General features: G+C 42.0%; 1 protein-coding gene across 1 annotated transcript in view; it reads left to right on the top strand.

Annotated features, from left to right (window-relative positions):
- Positions 1-22,215, top strand: part of LOC143297656 (uncharacterized) — a 70,404-nt gene that overhangs the window by 20,892 nt on the left and 27,297 nt on the right. The window contains exons 14-23 of the mRNA XM_076610075.1: positions 1,350-1,503; positions 4,184-4,317; positions 7,995-8,219; positions 9,376-9,540; positions 13,481-13,594; positions 14,553-14,690; positions 15,899-16,085; positions 18,524-18,597; positions 19,192-19,382; positions 20,937-21,198. Of these exons, the coding sequence (XP_076466190.1) occupies positions 1,350-1,503; positions 4,184-4,317; positions 7,995-8,219; positions 9,376-9,540; positions 13,481-13,594; positions 14,553-14,690; positions 15,899-16,085; positions 18,524-18,597; positions 19,192-19,382; positions 20,937-21,198 (1,644 nt within the window). The remainder of the gene's footprint in view (positions 1-1,349; positions 1,504-4,183; positions 4,318-7,994; positions 8,220-9,375; positions 9,541-13,480; positions 13,595-14,552; positions 14,691-15,898; positions 16,086-18,523; positions 18,598-19,191; positions 19,383-20,936; positions 21,199-22,215) is intronic.

The raw sequence follows: 22,215 nt of genomic DNA, 5'->3' as shown, positions 1-22,215 counted from the left end.
ATACAAAAATGCTTCAGTGTTTGAGTTGAGTATAGACAGACTCCTTTTTAAGCAGATTTGGTGTAATATATATGGATCAGTCCACAGGTTTTAAAACCTCTTTGAAATTTAAACTAAAAGTGAAAATGATTGCAGACTGTTGGAAAAGGAAAGGATCATTGTAAATGATTGCATTTAGTGTTTTTTCTTCTTCTTTGTGTATTTTTATTTATTTATTTTTGTAATAAATTTGTCTTCTTCCCATTGGCATGCTCCAACATTTTCAAGGCCACACAACATGTAAACGTACATGATGGTTTCACACACAGTTAAGAGAAAGAGAAAAGCCACACACACACACATATGCGCTAACTCTCTCTTTTTCTCTCCCTCTCTCTCTCTCTCTATCTCTCTCTCTCTGTATCTGTCAAATTCGTTTAGTTTTAACGATTATCAACATTCACATAGGATAAATCTCCAATTTACAATTGTTATTTTATGTAAATCAAGCCTTTATTTTGGGGGTTGGTTATGGAATCATATGCCAGAAAATCTTAAAAAAATTAATCAAATTTTCATATAATTTAAATTCACTTACATGAATACCTGATGAATCTTTCAAACCAGACACCTCTTTATCCTAAAATGTACTGATCATGATTCAGTATCATAATATACAGTAATGTTGGGTGTATTATTTAAAATTTAGCTGTTCTAATTGTCTATATCTGCCTGTGTCTCTGTCTGTCGCTGTCCCTCCCTCTCCCTGTTATTTTCTTGTTATGTGGTGTTTTCCAACAATAGTGTTTTTTGTATGTTATGCACATGCTTTCATTTTGTATGTCTAATTTTTTTCTTCTTCTTTTCTTTTTTCCCTTTGAGGGCAAAACAGCACTTGAAATTGAAAATTGTTTCATTTTGTTTCTCTCTCTCTCTGTCTCTCTCTCTTTATTTTCTTTATGTCCGCTATATGTTTCTCACCTCGGTCATGTCTCTGTATGTGCATAAGTATGTGTGTGTGTGTGTGTGTGTGTGTTGGGTGGAGAGAGTGTGTGCATGTGTATGGATATGAATGTATGAATGTGTTCGTTTTATTACTTTTTACGATGTTAATGATGATGGTGGTGATCATTCTTCGTTGTAGTAGCAGTGGATGTAGCAGTGTTAACAAAATTATTATTTTTTTGTCGTTATCGTTAATGTTGTTATTGTTATTGTTGTCACAAGGACAGATTGGAAGACTGGGCGATGCCTAAAATCTTTATCCTTGAGTAATAAAGTTTTTGAATCTTGAATCTTGAATCTTGAATCTCTATCTGCCGAAGGCAGTAGGTCATTTATTTATTGATTTTGCCTTGCATTTGCTACAGGAGGATGAGTTTGTTGTGTACAACATGACCCAGCAGAGACTGCGGTATCTGGTGGAGTTTACCTTAGGTAAAGAGGAGGCCACCCAGAGTCTGACCGTTGAAGAGGGACAGGTTGTCATGGACGATTGTCTCCCCTCCCAACCACTTGATGTTGGTAAGTATGTTAATCTGTCATGATGGGTTTGTTAGTTTGTGCTTTTGTTTTGAGAAAAAAGTAAGTTTTTTTTGTTGTTTTGTTTGTTTTGTGAATCTCTTTTCATATGACCTGTTTTCTCTTAGTTTTAATTGTTATTTCTTTATGTGTCCTTGTATTTGACGGTTATTTTTCACGTCTGTCCTTTTGTTTTCTCTTTGTTTTGATAGTTATTTCTTACGTGTCCTTTTATTTTCTCTTTGGGTTGATAGTTATTTCTTATGTGCCCTTTTGTTTTCTCTTTGGTTTGATAGTTATTTTTTATGTGTCCTTTTATTTTCTCTTTGTTTTGATAGTTATTTCTTATGTGTCCTTTTATTTTCTCTTTGTTTTGATAGTTATTTTTTATGTGTCCTTTTATTTTCTCTTTGTTTTGATAGTTATTTCTTATGTTTCCTTTTATTTTCTCTTTGTTTTGATAGTTATTTCTTATGTGTCCTTTTATTTTCTCTTTGTTTTGATAGTTATTTCTTATGTTTCCTTTTATTTTCTCTTTGTTTTGATAGTTATTTCTTATGTGTCCTTTTATTTTCTCTTTGTTTTGATAGTTATTTCTTATGTGCCCTTTTGTTTTCTCTTTGGGTTGATAGTTATTTCTTGTATCCTTTTTCTCTTTGATTTGACGCTTATTTTTCACGTCCACTTTTATTTTCATCTTTGTTTTAACCCGGTGTTCGGTTGTCTGTGTGTGTGTGTGTGTGTGTCTGTGTGTCCGTGGTAAAGTTTAACATTGCCATTTTCTCTGCAAATACTTTGTCAGTTGACACCAAATTAGGCATAAAAATAGGAAAAATTCAGTTCTTTCCAGTCAACTTGTTTAAAACAATATTGCACCTCTGGGATGGGCACAAAAAAATTAAAAAAAGAAGCCAAATTATATGCAAACTGCATTTACTGTTATATTTATATTTTTTTTAATTCTCTAAACTTGGCACTTTGATCTGATATTCGACACAACAACAAGAGCAGTCATTATTATCATTTTTTGTTCAAACAGGAACTTCTTTTGCTAAGCATGGAAGTTATATTTATTTTGCAAACGTTTTGGCGCAGATAGTAAAAAAGGGAAATTACTCTGTAATTAATGCTAGGGGACTTAATTTGCTTTAACCTGATCTTTCTCATCTTAAACATTACATTTTGAAATTATACTCAATACATAAAAAGCTTGTGTGTTTTACTCTCAGTGTACAGGGCTTTCACTATGTTCATTCGCCCAAGTGGTCTTTTTTGGAAAATACTAAAATCAATACGATGAGTGGACTTTATAGATCTACTGGCTGAGCCCTGAAGGTCATGGGCAAAAATCAGTTGCGTACACATATTTATACACATTCAAAGCGCGTGCTCATATTCTTCGCGAACACAAACGACGCCATTTTGTTTCAAGTTGTTGACCTGCCCGTTCAATCCTATTATATTCAATCGACAGTACACAATAACATGTGATTGAAAGTTGGAGAAGGAGACCATTAAGTATTTATTCAGAGAAAGATTTGTGAACGCCTCATCACTTGCTGGATTATGCCCCAAACTGCCATAAAAATATCCACAGAATCAGTCGGAATTCACAGTTAAAAATAATGAACCATGTGAGTTAATACCCTTGAATTGATGAAATGTAAAAATTTCCAGTCTTGACTTTTCTCAAAATGAAGTCCTTTTCACTTCATAAGATGTTTAGAAGTACTTGTACTTGGCTCTACATGTTATTAGTTTAACAAAATGCTCAATTTTGATATCAACTTTAAAACTATAAAACTAGAATGAACATAAAAGAGAAATTGAATCGACTGTGTCAGCCGGGTGTACCTAACTGAAACTTGTACATCTATCTAGATCCAGAGAAAACGGCTAAATGTTGCAGTGTGATTGTGGCGATAGCCACGTCTCCTTTACCGCGGACTTAAAAAGAATTTTTAATTGCCCTTAAAGATTTTTTGAATGCCCAAGATACACCAGAATAATATGATTCAAACAGCGTTCTTACCGCGAATACCGCAATCGATTTATCGCCCTTTAAAAAAGCATGTTTAAATATTATATTTTTGAATTTCAGTTAAGGAGCCATGATAGTGTAATGGGTAAGACAGTTTCTTCTCACCCGAACACGCGGAGTTCGAATCTGCCGTTAGGACTTTTTTTTTCTTTTTCTTTTAACCCAAAACTTTATAATAACAAATACAGAACACATTTTAACGATTAGATTTTTTTTTTTTTTAAGTGTATCACAAGTGAGTCTTGAAGGCCTTGCCTCTCTTGTTTTGATAGTTGTTTTTCATGCGTCCTTTTGTTGACTCACTTGTGTACAACTTGAGCCAGCAGAGACTGCGGTATCTGGTGGAGTTTACCTTAGGTAAAGAGGAGGCCACCCAGAGTCTTCATGTTGTAAACAAAGTGAGTCTGTGTAATAACACGGTGTTCGGTTGTCTGTATGTATGAGTCCGTGTGTCTGTTCGTGGTAAACTTATAACGTTGTCATTTTCTCTGGAAATCCTTTGTTAGTGCACACCAAATTTATTTTTCTTTGTTTTCATAGTTATTTTTTATGTGTCTTTTTATTTTCATCTTTTGTTTTGATGGATATTTTTCACGTGTCATCATTCTAATGCATTTTGTGCACGTTAAACACCCCTTGCAGAGCTGCAGGACGTCCAGAATGTGAGTGACCCGCTGAGTCGTGTTCGGCCGGGTCTGGTGTCGGAGCAAGCGGAGGGTGAGGTGGAGCTGAAGTCTGTGCACGTCAAGGCCAGACTGGTGGATTTGGCTGCCCAGGTAAGTTTTAGTCTTCAGCTTTAGCTGCAGGTCATTAGCTTTCAGTTTCAGGCAATTGATGTTCAGTTTCAGGTAAGTAGCTTTCATGCCCTGGACTTGAAGTAAATGCTAACGTGGCGATAGTCTTGAGATGGCCTTAGTGGTCAGCGAGTCTCTAAGCACCATAATTTGATTTGATTTGAAGTCGTTTTCAGTTTCAGGTAAGTAGTTTTCAGTTTTCAGTTTCAGTTTCTTTCATGCATGGTGATCAGGGAATGGTGTGCCAGTTAATCTTTTTTTTTTCACTTTGATAATTGTTGATGAGCAATTGTGTCTTAATCAAAATGTTATAATTATCTTATGGAATATTTCCTTTTTCTAATGATGATTGAAATAAACGCACACACGCATGCACGTGCACACGCACGCATGCACGCACACACATGCACACACATACACACACACACATACACAGAGTTGTTTCACTTTATCTTAAAATGCACACACACACACACACACACACACACACACACAAACGTCTAATATCACTGATAGTAAAAAGACGGTAAACTAAAGAACGAACACACAAACACTCACTCACACACACTCACACTCACACACACAGTTGTTTTACTTTATCTTAAAAATATGATATCTTACCTAAAAATTTATCTTTCTACATGATAATTGATGTGAGTGTGGTGATTAGAGGAGGGTGTGCAAGTTACTCATTCAGTTTTCTCTTTGGTATTTGTTGAAGAGCATTTGAATAGGCCAAAACAAAATTTTCTGTTCTAATTGCTTGAAGCAGACAGTAAAGTATTTTAGATAAGATAAGATAAGATAAGAATAACTTTATTATCTCCAACTGGAGAAATTTTGCCAGGTGCATTATCACAACATAAACAAGTAAACAACATGGGGACCATAACTGTAAAAGCCAACAACAGCCCCTACAAATATTACGAAGATACAAATGTAAAATAATATCACATACATTGTTTCATACATACATCCACACACTGCAGGTAATAACTAGTATTCTTAATGTAAAAACAGAAAGAATTAAGAAACATTATTTGAATATAATTATAAATAGCCTACTATACTGCACATTGATTATAATAGACAGATAAGATAAGAATAAAGATGAATTGCGGAAAACCACAATCAGATAATCAGCACACACCCGCACCGCACCCCCCCACCCACCACCACCCACCCCACACGCGCGGATAACTGAAGTGATTTGAATGGAATTTCAGGTAATTAGTTTTGAGGTTTAGTTTCATGTAATAAGTTTTCAGTTTCAGTTCCTCAAGGAGGCATCACTATGTTGAGACAAATCCATATATGCTACACCACATCTGCTGGACAGATACCTCAGACCAGCAGTACAACCCAACGCCCTAGTCAGGCCTTGAGTGCATGCATATATACTACTTGTGTTCCTGTCAGAATGGATTTTTTTAAAACAGAATTTTGCCATTATGTTTGTGTAACTATCAGAGCAGTTTGTTTTGTGTTTTTAAACAGAATTTTGCCATTATGTTTGTGTAACTATCAGAGCAGTTTGTTTTGTGTTTTTAAACAGAATTTTGCCATTATGTTTGTGTAACTATCCGAGCAGTTTGTTTTGTGTTTTTCTAACAGAATTTTGCCATTATGTTTGTGTAACTATCAGAGCAGTTTGTTTTGTGTTTTTTAACAGAATTTTGCCATTATGTTTGTGTAACTATCCGAGCAGTTTGTTTTGTGTTTTTTTAACAGAATTTTGCCATTATGTTTGTGTAACTATCAGAGCAGTTTGTTTTGTGTTTTTTTAACAGAATTTTGCCATTATGTTTGTGTAACTATCAGAGCAGTTTGTTTTGGGTTTTTTTTTTAAACAGAATTTTGCCATTATGTTTGTGTAACTATCCGAGCAGTTTGTTTTGTGTTTTTTTAACAGAATTTTGCCATTATGTTTGTGTAACTATCCGAGCAGTTTGTTTTGTGTTTTTTTAACAGAATTTTGCCATTATGTTTGTAAAACTATCAGAGCAGTTTTTTTGTTGTTTTTTTAAACAGAATTTTGCCATTATGTTTGTGTAACTATCAGAGCAGTTTGTTTTGTGTTTTCTTTAACAGAATTTTGCCATTATGTTTGTGTAACTATCAGAGCAGGTTGTTTTGTGTTTTCTTTAACAGAATTTTGCCATTATGTTTGTGTAACTGTCAGAGCAGATCTTTTCTACAGAATTTTGCCATTATGTTTGTGTAACTATCAGAGCAGATCTTTTCCACAGAAATTTGCCAGAGGACAACAACAATGTTGCCATGGGTTCTTTTCCAGTGAGCCAAGTGGGTGCTGCACTTGGGGCCTCAGTTTATGGTCTCATCTGAATGACTAGATGCTCAGTTTGATTCAGAAACAAGAGAGGCAAGGCCTTCAAGACTCACTTGCAATAAATTAAGTCCCCTAGCATTAATTACAGAGTAATTTCCCTTTTTTACTATCTGCACCAAAACGTTTGCAAAATAAATAAAAATTCCATGCTTAGCAAGAGAAGTTCCTGTTTGAACAAAAAATGATAATAATGACTCCTCTTGTTGTTGTGTCAGAATAAGAGGTCAAAGTGCCAAGTTTAGAGAATACCAAAAATATAAATATAACAGTAAATGCAGTTTGCATATAATTAGGCTTCTTTAAAAAAAAAAAAAATTTGTGCCTATCCCAGAGGTGCAATATTGTTTTAAGCAAGATGACTGGAAAGAACTGCATTTTTCCTATTCTTATGCCAAATTTGGTGTCAACTGACAAAGTATTTGTAGAGAAAATGTCAATGTTAAAGTTTACCATGGACACACAGCACACAGACACACGGACACACACACACACACACACACACACAGACAAACAAACACAGGGTTTAAACATAGACTCACTTTGTTTACACAAGTGAGTCAAAAATGGGTGAGACCTGAGTTTTGACCGTAGATCCTCACGGTCGCTGTATTGGCTGGTAAGTGTCTTAACCATTCTGCCTCTCTCTTTCCTTTGAATTACCTCCCAGGTAATTGGTATCTGCAGCAGTGCAGCAGTCTCATCCGGTGTGTGGTTTCATGACAGCCAATTTTTAGCTGCATTGTTCACATGGATGTACAAACGGGGTTTTAGGTGTATGACTATTTTATATATTTTTTGTCATTTGGGTAAAATACCCTGTCTCTGATCTTGTCATATGTCAAATACACTGCCCGTGTCAAAATTTCCTGTCTGTGATTGTTTTGTGTCAAAATACCCTGAATATGATCTTGTCATATGTCAAAATACCCTATGATCTTGTCTTGTGTCAAAATATCCTGTATTTGATCTTGTAATACCCTGTTTCTGATCTTGTTATGTGTCGAAATACTTTGTCTTTGATTTTGTCTTGGTCAAATACCCTGCCTCTGATCCTCTCAGTTGTCAAAATGCCCTGTCTGTCATCCTCCCAGGTGTCAAAACACTCTGTCTCTGATCCTCTCAGGTGTCAAAACACTCTGTCTCTGATCCTCTCAGGTGTCAAAACGCCCTGTCTGTCATCCTCTCAGGTGTCAAAACGCCCTGTCTCTGATCCTCTCAGGTGTCAAAACGCCCTGTCTCTGATCCTCTCAGGTGTCAAAACGCCCTGTCTCTGATCCTCTCAGGTGTCAAAACTGCCCTGTCTCCACAGGTGATTGTGCTGCAAGAGTACCGGAACAAGAGCGCATCCGCCATCGAAGCCAAGTACGTCTTCCCTCTGGGGGACGGGGCGGCTGTTTGCGGGTTCGAGGCGTTCATCAATGACAAGCACATTGTGGGGGAGGTGAAAGAGAAGGAAACGGCGCACCGAGAGTACAAACAGGCGATCAGCGAAGGTCATGGTGCTTACCTGATGGATCAGGATGTGGAGATGCCAGTACGTGTCCATTTTGGGTGAAGGGGGTGGGCGGGAAGTGGAGAGAGAGAAGGGGAAGGGAAAGGGAGGGTGGTGGTGGAACTGAGGGGATTGGAGGGAGAGGTAGGGGTCAGGGGATGTGGAGACGCCAGTAGGTGTCCATTAATGGTGAAGGCGAAAGGGGTTTCTTCTTCTTCTTCTTTGTTCGTGGGCTGCGACTCCCACATTCACTTATATGTACACGAGTTGGATTTTATGTGTATGATCGTTTTTACCCTGCCATTTAAGCATCCATACTCTGTTTTCTGGGGTGTGTATGCTGGGTATGTTCTTTTTTCCATAACCCACTCAACACTAACATGGATTACAGGATCTTTAACGTTAGTATTTGATCTTCTGCTTGCGTATACACATGGAGGATTTTCAGGCACAAGCAGGTCTGCGCTGGGAGATTGGAAAAATCTCCACCCTTTACCCACCAGGCGTCAGTACCAAGACTCTAACCCTGGACCCTCACACTGAAAGTCCATCGCTTTGACCACTCAGCTATTGCACCCGTCGAAAGGGGTTTGAGGGTCTGGGGCAGGAAGAGGAGAGAGAGAGAGGGAAGGAAAGGATGAAGGGTGGGGGTGGAATGGAGGGGGATTGGTGGTAGAGGTAGGGGTCAGAGGAAGGAAGGGGGTGGATGCTGGAAGGATTCAGCAGAAGCTGGTTCTCAACGAAAAGTTCGCTTGCACACGTTGAGGGATCTGTTTCAGGAATGGCTTAAGATTGGGGTGTCCAGGGAAAGTTTCTGGAAGACAGGTTTTTGGGTGTGATTTTTCTGTGTGTGTGTGTGTGTGTGTGTGTGTGTGTGTGTGTGTGTGTGTGTGTTGTATTGTATTGTATTGTATGCTACACACAGGAACTTGGTTTACCATCTCTTCCAATTGATTAGCATCTAGACTACCAATCAAGGTCTAATGGTAGGGGAGATAATACTGGTGAGTGTTGGGATTTGATCCAGCATGCTTAGGTTTTTCTTGCTTCCTAGAAAGAAGCATTACCACCAGACCACCATTGCACTTGTGTGTGTGTGTGTGTGTGTGTGTGTGTGCGCGTCGGAGCGTGTGTTTGTGTGTGTGTGTGTGTGTGTGAATGTGCATGCATGTACACTCTATGTGTTATTATTCCACAGGACGTGTTCACAGTGAGCGTAGGCAACTTGCCCCCCAATGCCACTGTCCTCATCAAAATCACCTATGTCGCAGAGCTACAGGTAGAATCTGAGCTCATCAGCTTCCGTCTGCCAGGTAGTGTGGCACCGTGGAAAGAGGACTCGGCAGCCAGGGAGAAAACCCAGGTTTGTTTTAGTGTTGATGTTTTTGGTCTGAGGTGCTGATTTCTGTTTTTGTGTCTGTGTCTGTCTCTGTCTCTATCTCTGATCGCCTGTCTTGTAGTACAAGCGTTGCGTTGATGTGTTGGTCTGAGGTCCTGATTTCTGTCTCTGTCTCTGTTGTTTTAGTGTTGCGTTGATGTGTTGGTCTGAGGTCCTGATTTCTATCTCTGTGTCTGTCTCTGTCTCTGTTTGCCAGTCTTGTTGTTTTAGCATTGCATTGATGTTGTGGTCTCAGGTCCTGATTTAAGTTTCTGTCACTGTTTCTCTGTCTCTGTTGGCTGTCTTGTTGTTCTAGCATTGATGTTTTGGTCTGAGGTCCTGATTTCTGTCTCTGTCTCTGTTGTATAAATTTGATGTTTTGGTCTGAGGTCCAGATTTCTGTTTCTGTGTCTGTCTCTGATTGACAGTCTTGTTGTTCAAGTGTTGTGTTGATGTATTGGTCTGAGGTCTGATTTCTGTCTCTGTCTCTGTTTGCCAGTCTTGTTGTACAAGCGTTGCCTTCATGTGTTGGTCTGAGGTCCTGATTTCTGTCTCTGTCTCTGTCTCTGTTGTTTTAGTGTTGTGTTGATGTGTTGGTCTGAGGTCCTGATTTCTATCTCTGTGTCTGTCTCTGTCTCTGTTTGCCAGTCTTGTTGTTTTAGCATTGCATTGATGTTGTGGTCTCAGGTCCTGCTTTAAGTTTCTGTCACTGTTTCTCTGTCTCTGTTGGCGTGTCTTGTTGTTCTAGCATTGATGTTTTGGTCTTAGGTCCTGATTTCTGTCTCTGTGTCTGTCTCTGTTTGCCAGTCTTGTTGTTCAAGTGTTGCGTTGATGTATTGGTCTGAGGTCTGATTTCTGTGTCTGTCTCTGTTTGCCAGTCTTGTTGTTCAAGTGTTGCATTGATGTCTTGGTCTGAGGTCTGATTTCTGTCTCTGTCTCTGTTGTTGCTGTTCTTCTTCCGCATTCCCTAGCCACCATAGACTTCCAGTCCGGTCAGGACGGTGAAGTCCACAGTCCGCGGCAGGGACCCAACCGGTCCCCACAGTTTCTCCTGGAGCTCTACCGGGCTGTCTTTGTTGTTCAAGCATTGCGTTGATGTTGTGGTCTGAGGTCCTGATTTCTGTGTCTGTGTCTGTCTCTGTTGGCATGTCTTGTTGTTTTAGCGTTGATGTTGTGGTCTGAGGTCTGATTTCTGTGTCTGTCTCTGTTTGCCAGTCTTGTTGTTCTAGTGTTGCGTTGATGTATTGGTCTGAGGTCTGATTTCTGTCTCTGTCTCTGTTGTTGCTGTTCTTCTTCCGCATTCCCTAGCCACGCTGGACTTCCAGTCCGGTCAGGACAGCGAAGTCCACAGTCCGCGGCAGGGACCCCACAAGTCCCCACAGTTTCTCCTGGAGCTCCATCGGGCTGTCTCTGTTGTTCAAGCGTTGCGTTGATGTTTTGGTCTGAGGTCCAGATTTCTGTTTCTGTGTCTGTCTCTGTTGGCTGTCTTGTTGTTTTAGCGTTGATGTTGTGGTCTGAGGTCCTGTCTCCTGTTTCTCTTTGTTTCTCTCTCTTTGTGTGTCTGTCTTCAACTTTCACCATCCCTTTTCCCACTCATTCCTTCTTCTTCTTTCTTCTTCTGCGTTCACTCGTATGCACACGAGTGGGCTTTTACGTGTATGACCGTTTTTACCCCGCCATGTAGGCAGCCATACTCCGTTTTCGGGGGTGTGCATGCTGGGTATATTCTTGTTTCCATAACCCACTGAACGCTGACATTGATTACAGGATCTTTAACGTGCGTATTTGATCTTCTGCTTGCATATACACACGAAGGGGGTTCAGGCACTAGCACATCTGCACATATGTTGACCTGGGAGATCGTAAAAATCTCCACCCTTTACCCACCAGGCGCCGTCACCGTGATTCGATCAGATTGACAGTCCAACGCTTTAACCACTTGGCTGTTGCGCCCGTCACTCATTCCTTTTCTTGTTTTGAATCATTGCCCAAAGCCTAGGATCCATGAAACATCATTTGTTTGTTCATCAATTCTCTTGACCTCAGTGTGGATTGTGTTTCGATTCTTTTTTTTCGATTCCTGCTATTTTGAAGAGTGTCTTAACTCTCTCCATACGAACGGCGAAAGAGACGACGTTAACAGCGTTTCACCCCAATTACCATCATCAAAGTATTGCAAGTGGAAGGCGCTTATACTGAAGAGGTGAATGTTGACAAAGATTACCACAATTCTGACGACGGAAGCTAAAGGTTGGGTCATTCAGACACCCACTGGACATCCGAGGGGTCTGTGTAGAGGAGAAGAGAGGACTGGCCGTACTGAGTGAGTTAAACTTGTGCATTTGAAGATTGATTCATTATACAGATATCCGTTTTTGAATCAAAGGAGAGAAATCTTACCTGTTTGCAGCAATGTTTAGCTCCATGCCTGCTGTCTTCTGATCACTTCTTTGTGTTTGTTGGACTTGCCTTCATGTGTCCCAGGTGTGACTTTTCCCTATGTTTCTGTCATTACAAACACGAGCCCAGGTATGGCTGTGTGTATATTGTATTGTTTTGTGTTGTGTTATGTTGTACTTTACTGTACTGTACTGCACGCAGGTTTCTGCATGTGAAATATGAGCTGCATTCCGGGGAGAATGTTGCAACAGTGTACCACCACCTTTTTTTTTTCTTTCTTTTTCTTCTGCCTGCAAGTGTATCTGTTTTACTCTCAGTTTCTGCAATTTTTTTGCCAGGAACAAACCTTTTGTTGCCATTGGACCTTTCACATGCACGAAATGCATGCTACACACAGGACTTTGGTTTACTGTCTCATCCAAAGAGCCTGCACCCAGACCACCACTAAAGGTCCTGGAGCCAGTTGCATTGCTCGGACGGAAGAGCCTAGTATGGTCGTAACGCGCTACTAACTGTGTGTAGTATGGAACTGACCAATGGCGTAGTTCAGTCAACGTAGGCATTTTGTTATGTGTAACTGTCAAAAAGTTAGAACCAAGCAATGCAACTGGCGTGTAGTATAGAACTGACCAATGGTGTAGTTCAGTCAACATAGGCATTTTGTCATGTGTAACTGTCAAAAAGTTAGAACCAAGCAATGCAACTGGCGTGTAGTATAGAACTGACCAATGGCGTAGTTCAGTCAACGTAGGCATTTTGTCATGTGTAACTGTCAAAAAGTTAGAACCAAGCAATGCAACTGGCGTGTAGTATAGAACTGACCAATGGCGTAGTTCAGTCAACGTAGGCATTTTGTCATGTGTAACTGTCAAAAAGTTAGAACCAAGCAATGCAACTGGCGTATAGTATGGAACTGACCAATGGCGTAGTTCAGTCAACGTAGGCATTTTGTCATGTGTAACTGTCAAAAAGTTAGAACCAAGCAATGCAACTGGCGTGTAGTATAGAACTGACCAATGGCGTAGTTCAGTCAACGTAGGCATTTTGTCATGTGTAACTGTCAAAAAGTTAGAACCAAGCAATGCAACTGGCACCAGTGGAGGAGGGGAGCAAAAAAAAAAAAAAAAATCCCTGTCCGTTTGTGAGAATCGAACCTGTGGACTCTTCATTCCAAGTCGGGTGCTTTACCGCCAGACCACCTCTCCCCCTGGTGGGGATTTGGGACAGTCGGCAGGGGCACCACTACAGATTCCTCCCCTTACCCATCAACTGTGGGGAGAGTCACTGGGGCACCGTATAGGAGATCATTATTGTTGTTCGCCAGGTTCCTCCACGTCTTTCAGTGGTGTGGTGTGTCAAAGCCTGGGTCTCCACAGGACAACCGTTTGCTGAGACTCAGGCGGAGACCCAGGCTGGTAGGGATGGGACAGCAAAAAAAAAAAAAAAAAAAAAAAAAAAAAAAATCTTTATACGTATATAAAAGAAAACAAAGGAAAAGAAAATATCACATGGCTTTGTTGGACAGGACAAAGTGGAGACCTACAAAGTGTGCTGTGGCCAGACCAGTGTGGAGGTGGCTGTGGAGATGCCGTTCGACATCAGGACTTTGAAATGCCCCACCCACAGTGTGAAAATCAAGGTGAGATCAACAGGTGTCAGTGACAGAATGCCCCCCACCCACAGTGTGAAAATCAAGGTGAGATCAACAGGTGTCAGTGACAGAATGCCCCCCACCCACAGTGTGAAAATCAAGGTGAGATCAACAGGTATGGTGACAGAATGCCCCTCACCCACAGTGTGAAAATCAAGGTGAGATCAACAGGTGTCAGTGACAGAATGCCCCCCACCCACAGTGTGAAAATCAAGGTGAGATCAACAGGTGTCAGTGACAGAATGCCCCCCACCCACAGTGTGAAAATCAAGGTGAGATCAACAGGTGTCAGTGACAGAATGCCCCCCACCCACAGTGTGAAAATCAAGGTGAGATCAACAGGTATGAGTGACAGAATGCCCCTCACCCACAGTGTGAAAATCAAGGTGAGATCAACAGGTATGGTGACAAGGTGAGATCAGCAGGTATGGTGAGAGAATGCCCCACTCACAGTGTGAAAATCAAGGTAAGGTCAACAGGTATGGTGACAGAATGCCCCGCACCAACAGTGTGAAAATCAAGGTGAGATCAACAGGTGTCAGTGACAGAATGCCCCACACCAACAGTGTGAAAATCAAGGTGAGATCAACAGGTGTGGTGACAAGGTGAGATCAACAGGTGTCAGTGACAGAATGCCCCGCACCAACAGTGTGAAAATCAAGGTGAGATATGGTGTGGTGTGATGTGGTATGATGTGTGGTGTGATATGGTGTGGTGTGATGTGATGTGGTATGATGTGTGGTGTGATGTGGTATGGTGCGGTGTGATGTGGTATGATGTTTGGTGTGATGTGGTGCGGTGTGCTGTGATGTGGTGCGATGTGTGGTATGGTATAATGTGTGGTGTGATGTGGTATAACCTGTGACGTGGTATAATGTATGATGCGGTGTGATGTGGTGAGACTCAGTGCATTGCGTTGTGACATCTGGCTGTGTATGTTTTACAGCGCACTGCGTCCAAAGCGGTGGTTGCGTTGCGAGAGGAACAGAACATCCGTGATGGTTTCCAGTTGTTGGTGGGCTTGGCAGAGATCCACGTTCCTCGCATGTGGGTGGAGCAGCATCCCAGTCTTCCGGATCATCAGGTGGGTGGGTGAATGGGTGGGTGGGTGGGTGGATGGTTGGGTAAGCATGTGTATGCGTGTGTGTCGGTCTTTTGGGATCTTGAGCTGTGCCAGTCATTTGTATCATACCACGCCACACTGGACATCATTACACCACAGCAAACCATACTAGACATCACCACACCACAGCATACCACACTAGACATCACCACACCACAGCATACCACACCACAGCATACCACACTGGACATCATCACTCCACAGCATACCACACCGGACATCACCAAACCACAGCATACCACACCAGGCCGCAGCACACCACAGCATACCACACCAGACATCACCACACCACACCACAGCATACCACACCAGGCCGCAGCACACCACAGCATACCACACGAGACATCACCACACCACAGCATACCACACCAGACATCACCACACCACAGCATACCACACGAGACGTCACCACACCACACCACAGCATACCACACGAGACATCACCACACCACACCATACCACACCAGGCTGCAGCACACCACACCACACTGCTCTGCACCATACCACAGCATGTACCGCACTGAACCATGCCACACAACACCACACTGCACCATGACATACTGTACTGTACCACACCAGACCATGCCACACCACACCACACCACATTACACCACGCCACACCACTCCATGCCATGCTACACCACATTGTAATATACTGAACCATGCCATACCAGACCAGGCAGTGCCTTGCCATGCCACAGAATGCCACGCCACACCACACCACGCCACGTCACACGCACCAATAAACCACCTTACTCCCTCTCATGCTCCCATCCCTACCCCCCTCGGTTCCCTCCCCTCCCCCCAATCCCTCCTATCCCCCCTCCCCTGCAAACAGCAACAATAACACACACACACAAAATTAACCTTTCCCCTTTTCTCCTTTAGCCATTGATGTTCACATTCATTTTAATTTCAAGTACAGCGATGACATATTTCTACACCCACACATGCGCGAACACACACACACGCTCACACAAATCACCATGTGTGTGGAAACTGGCTTTTGTACAATGATAACATAATAATGAAATAGACTCAGTAACTTATGATGATGATGATGATGATGGTGATGATATATTGATATATACTACTACCATCACTTGTAAACGAAACAACAACAAACCCCCCCTTCCTCCCCACCCCCCATCTTCCTGTTCTTGTGCCAGGCTTGCATGCTGACCTTTTACCCTGAGTTCGAAGTGGGGTCAGAGGTGAACGCAGAGGTAGTCATCATGGTGGACGTCTCCAACTCCATGAAGGGGGCTGCACTGCAGAGTGCCAAGAAGGTGGCGCTGCTCATTTTGCATCGTCTGAGTCCTGCTGGCAGCTTCAACGTTGTTCTCTTCGGCACGCGTGAGTTGCTAGAAATTTGACTCTTTTTCTCTCTGTGGCTGTCTCTGTGTTTCTGGCTTTCCCCCTCTGTCATTGCCTGTCATCTCTTTTGTTTCTTATTTGCTGCTTTGCTGCTAAATTCACATAATAATAATAATAATAATGGATACTTATATAGCACACTATCCAGAAATCTGCTCTAGGTGCTTTACAAAAACACTTTTGTTAACATAAAACATTGTATCTATGTTACATACACACACCAAAATGTGACTACACACACACGCACACACACACACACACACACACACACACACGCACACACACATACACACACACACACACACACACACACCACTGCATACATACATTTTAACATATATATATATCTAACAGCTACCCTAACACATACGCACACATAGGCAGGCACAAACTTACATAAACACACGCACACACAATACACATTGCTGGCAGTGGAGTGATGGCCTTGAGGTAACACATCTGCCTAGGAAGTGAGAGAATCTGAACGCACTGGTTCGAATCAAGGCTCAGCCACTGATATTTTCTCCCCCTCCACTAGACCTTGAGTGGTGGTCTGGATGATAATCATTCGGATGAGATGATAAACCGAGGTCCCGTGTGCAGCATGCACTAAACACACATAAAAGAACCCATGGCAACAAAAGGGTTGTTCCTGGCAAAATTCTGTATAAAAATCAAATTCGATAGGGAAAACAAATAAAACTGCTTGCAGGAAAAAATACAAAAAAAATGGATGGTGCTGAAGTGTAGCGACGCGCTCTCCCTGGGGAGAGCAGCCCAAATTTCACACAAGGAAAAGTGTTGTGCTTAAAAAAAAAAAGAAATACAAATATGTTATGTGTTGTTGTTGTTGTTGTTTGTCTTCTAAAAAGCCATGAATACTTTGTCTTTGTTTGGACTTTACATTTTGGAGCTCTTACCATATTGTATTTATTGTTTGTGCCTCGGATGTGTGAGGCGCCCATTGGCAATTTTTGGTTTTGCATTTATTATACATAATTTTGCTTATCACGTATGATTGTGTTTATGTTCAGGTAAGTTTGTTCATTTTATCTTGTTGATGAGAAACTGATGGAATTGTCAGTTTAAGGGACAGGTTCAAGTTTAATGTGTATTGATATGAATGCTTAATGTTCCTCTGCAGTAATTTATATTTATTTATTTAAAAAAAAAATCTTTTTAATATTTTTTTAGGTTCTATAGGACTGATGATAGGTGTTAATAAAAAGCTGACAGTGGAGTGGTGGGGCATTGGGTGGAAAGGGGTCATCAGTCATACATACTAGCAGTTTAAAAAAAAAAAAAAAATGACAACCTACCCACCACCGAGTAGCATATGACCTCAGTGACTGATGTTACAGAATTGCTTGGGGTCATGCAGAGCACCGTGAATATCTTCAATTCAGTTCAATTCAATTCAGTGCAATTCAGTTCAAAATACTTTATTATCTGCTTCAACCAAAAACAGAAAATTTTCTTTAGGCTCACTTAAAATAAAATGCCCATCAGCAAAAAAACCAAAACAACAAAACCCCCCAAAAAAAAACAAAAAAAAAACAAACAAAAAAACTGACACACCCTTCACTTATCACCATGTACACATCAATTATTATGTAATAAAGAAAAACATGTGGGTAAGATACTATTACATTCAGAGTGTAACAACTGTGTGTGTGTTGCGTGTGTGCCCGTGCGTCTCTTTATCTTGTACTCATTTCTACCCCCATGTTGGCTAGTGAAGTTTGGTCTGTCGAATAACGAATGTTGTACTGAGATGCTGTGCTGGAGCAAATACAGGCAGTAATGTTTGAATATTTTGTAGTCCAAGGGATTAGTTGTAACTTACAGATAATAATTTCTGTATTTTGTAGACGTGAGGACGTTTGAATGTGCGACTTATAAAGACTCAGAACATACTGTATGAGGGTTACTGTTTGAGTGCAGTTGCAGACAAAGACTTGTATTTTACTGGCATTGTTTAATGGTGTTTGTTTTGTTGTTTTTTTGGTTTTTTTTTACCCGGACTTGCTTGGGTCGACCACCGTTTTATTTTGTATATAAATTACACAATCAACTAAACACCGTGGAAATAATCAAAACAATACGTGGCATTCCACAACTATGTCAAAGTGATCAATAACATTTATGGAATAAATACAACTTTTCATTCACTGATTTTGGGCTTGTTACAATAATATTCATCCTTTATTAACATTGCAGATGACAAGACAGTCTTTAGAAAAAATAAAATAAAATATAATAATAATAATAATAAATGAATAAATAAAAAGGTTATAATGTGCTATGTCTACACAGACTATGCTGCACTCATTAATCTTTGTTCACTTTGTTTAAAAAAAAGAAAAAGAAAAAAAAGGTGAAATTGTTGACATATACACTTTTTCTTTTCACGCCAGGGTACAAAGAGCTGTTTCCTTGCAGTCAGCCATGCTCAGACATCAGCATGGCAGAGGCAGAGAGATTCATTCAGGTTATCATATTTTTATGTGTGTTTGTAGAATGTGTGTGTGTGTGTGTGTGTATGTGTGTGCATGTGCATATGTGTGTGTGTGATTGAGTGTGTGTGTGTGTGTGTGTGTGTGTGTGTGTGTGTGTGTGTGTGTGTGCATATACATATGTGTGTGTTAGTGCTTGTGTGTATGTATGTGCATTAGTGTGCATGGGTGTGAACCTGTGTGTATAAGCAGACATACGTTCCTGTGTCTCTGAGAGTGTTCGCGTGTGTGCGCGCACACAGACACACACACACACACACACACACACACACAATTACACACATACATGCACACACACATACACACTCTCTCTCTCATGTTCTGTTTCTCAGTCTGTCTTTATTTGTGCGCCCCCCCCCCCCCCCACCCGCCCCCCTGTGGCCCCCCCCTCCCCCCCCACACACATACACACAGAGACAGACAGACAGACACACACACACACACACACACACACACACACACACACACACACACACACACACACACAAAATACCCCTCCCCACCCACCACACCCACCCACACCCACACCCACATTACAAGTCCTGCTTTTGTACCCACATGTCTCACAGGCCGCTCAGGCTGACATGGGCAACACGGAAGTGTTCCGCCCCCTCCACGCTTACTTCCTCCTGCCCCCAGCAGAGGGCGTGGTCAGGAACCTGCTGCTGGTGTCCGACGGTCACCTGAACAACGACACAACGGTCATGGCGGACGCCAGCAAGCATCATCAGCACACACGCATCTTCACGTTTGGCGTCAGGTAAAGTCTGCCCCTTGTGGGAATTCACTGGGTGGGTGGGGGGCTCTTCCGTTTGTGAACAGTGGGGCCAGTCATCACTTGTATTGCACTGTATTGATTAACTGATAGAACTTAGACTAGAAATGAGTGTGTGGAGGAGGGGGGTAGAGGAGGTGCAGGGTAATGTGTGTGTGTGTGTGTGTGTGTGTTGGAGCTCATGTACGTTTATATGTATTTGACTGTGCTTTCATATCTGTGAAACTGCATGTTTGGTGCATATCTGTTGTGCATGTGTGGGGGTATGTGTGAATGTGTGTCTTCATGTTTTACATTTATTTGCTTATTTATCATCATTGTTTTATTTATTTATTTATTATTATTATTATTTTATTATTATTATCATTACTACTACCTTTTTTATATCATAATTATTATTTATTTATTTATGTAAGCTTATCTATTATTTATTCACCTTTTTTTTTTCTCAAGGCCTGACTAAGCGCGTTGGGTTACGCTGCTGGTCAGGCATCTGCTTGGCAGATGTGGTGTAGCGTATATGGATTTGTCCGAACGCAGTGACGCCTCCTTGAGCTACTGAAACTAAAACTGACTGATTAACTGATATGTTGCCTTTCTGTCTGCAAACATGTTGACAGTTTTTCTTTCAGAGATGATAACGTATTCTTGTATTTTGTACCTTCTGGAAACTCTGTGCTAGAACTTTTCTCTTCTTCGTCTTCTGCCCTCCCGTCATGGGTGATATCAAGCATGGACAAGTCTGAGACTGAGTTGACACCCTGAGAGAGAGAGAGAGGGAGGCGTTGGGGGGAGGAAGAGGGAGAGATGGAGAAAACTGTGGCAGGTTATCATCAGTGGCCCCATGGTCAGAGATTTCAGAATAGTAGAGGTGGAAGAAGTGTGATCAGAAGACACTGGGTTATCATTGTTGACTGTCCTGATGAGGAACAGGGACAGATGGTGAGAACTGATTTCCTTCTTCTTCTTCTTCTGCGTTCACTCGTATGCACACGAGCGGGCTTTTACGTGTATGACCGTTTTTACCCCGCCATGTAGGCAGCCATACTCCGTTTTCGGGGGTGTGCATGCTGGGTATGTTCTTGTTTCCATAACCCACCGAACGCTGACATGGATTACAGGATCTTTAACGTGCGTATTTGATCTTCTGCTTGCATATACACACGAAGGGGGTTCAGGCACTAGCAGGTCTGCACATATGTTGACCTGGGAGATCGTAAAAATTTCCACCCTTTACCCACCAGGCGCCGTCACCGTGATTCGAACTCGGGACCCTCAGATTGACAATCCAACGCTTTAACCACTCGGCTATTGCGCCCGTCGAACTGATTTCCAAATTATCAATATTTACCCAATGGTTGGAGATTACAGGATACAAGAAGAAGAAGAAGGAGAAGAAAGATTAGAAGGAGAAGAAGAAGAATCAGAAGAACAAGAAGGAGGAGAAGAAGATGATGACGTTGCATTGTAATCATCATCACTGACTTGCCCCTGCGTTCTGTCTCTGCTACACCACGCTTACGCCACACTACGTCACAGCGCCACGTGCAATGTCTACGCCCTCAAAGCGCTGGCACGCGTCTCCGCGGGCTCCTTTGAGCTGTTCGACGCCAAGGCAAAGTCCAGGTGGGAGGAGCAGGTGCGTCGGCAGGTGGGCAAGGCGGGGCAGCCAGGCGTGACGTCGGTGGCCGTGCAGTGGGGGCAGTACGAGGAGAGCCCTCTGCAGGCCCCGCGACACATCACCGCCCTGTTTAGCGGCACCAGGCAGGTTGTCTACGGCTTCGTCCCCAACTGCACCATGGTATGGTTTCTGTGTGTGTTGTGTTTGTGTTGTGTTATGTTTGTGTGTTGTGTTTGTGTTGTGTTTTTGTGTTTGTGTTGTGTGTGTGTGCAGGGGTGAGGGTATTGTGTTGTGTTTGTGTAGGTGTTGCGTTTTGTTTGTGTTTGTGTTTTGTGTGTTGCAGTGTGTGTGTGTGTGTGTGTGTGTGTGTGTGTGTGTGTGCTATGCTGTGCTGTGCTGTGCTGTGTTCTGTTGTGTTGTGTTTGTGTGTTGAGTTGTGTTTGTGTGTGTTGTGTTTGTGTGTGTTTTGTGTGTGTGTGTGTGTGTGTGTGTGTGTTGTGCTGTGTTGTGCTGTGTTGTGTTGTGTTGCTGTAATGTGTTGTGTTGTGTTTGTTTGTGTTGTGTTTGTGTGTGTTGTGTTTGTGTGTGTGTGTTGTGGGTCTGGGGTGTTGGCGTTGGTAGGTGTGGGAGCGGAGGGGGTGTGTTCTGGGTCATTGTGGGGAAGAGTGGTTTGAAGAGTGTGGGGTGGGAGTGGTGTGTGTGTGTGTTGTGGTGTTGGGTGGTGGGGTGTATAGGTTTAGGATTGGAGGGTGCGTGTGTTTGGATGGATGGGGGGTGTATGTATGTATGTATGAGTTTGTGTGTGTGTGTGGAATTTAGTGCACAATATTTTGTGTTGATATGAAATTATGGGTCACTTGCAAATTGGCGAAATGAAGAAAAATAGAGTCATGATTAGGAAAGAACAACAACAGGGAAACATGTGAGGGTGTTCACAGGAGTTATTCTTTAGATTCCTGAACAGACCATGGCAGCGACATCAGCATTTCTTTCTTTTGTGTGTGTGTGTTGGGGGTAGGAGTTGGGATTTAGGTGTGTATGTTGGGAGGGCAGGCGGGGGGTTGGGGGGGGGGGGGGGTATGTATTAGTGTGTCCGCACCTCCTTGTCAACCTGCATATCATAATATGTATATTATGCCAGCTCTTTTATCCTAGGCATTCTGTGAAGAAGAGGAAGAAGGATCTATGGAGTGGATA

This window comes from Babylonia areolata, chromosome 23 (genome assembly GCF_041734735.1).
Source record: "Babylonia areolata isolate BAREFJ2019XMU chromosome 23, ASM4173473v1, whole genome shotgun sequence".
Taxonomy (NCBI): domain Eukaryota; kingdom Metazoa; phylum Mollusca; class Gastropoda; order Neogastropoda; family Buccinidae; genus Babylonia; species Babylonia areolata.
Note: the sequence above shows the minus strand (reverse complement) of the source record. Positions and strands in the feature narration are given on the sequence as shown.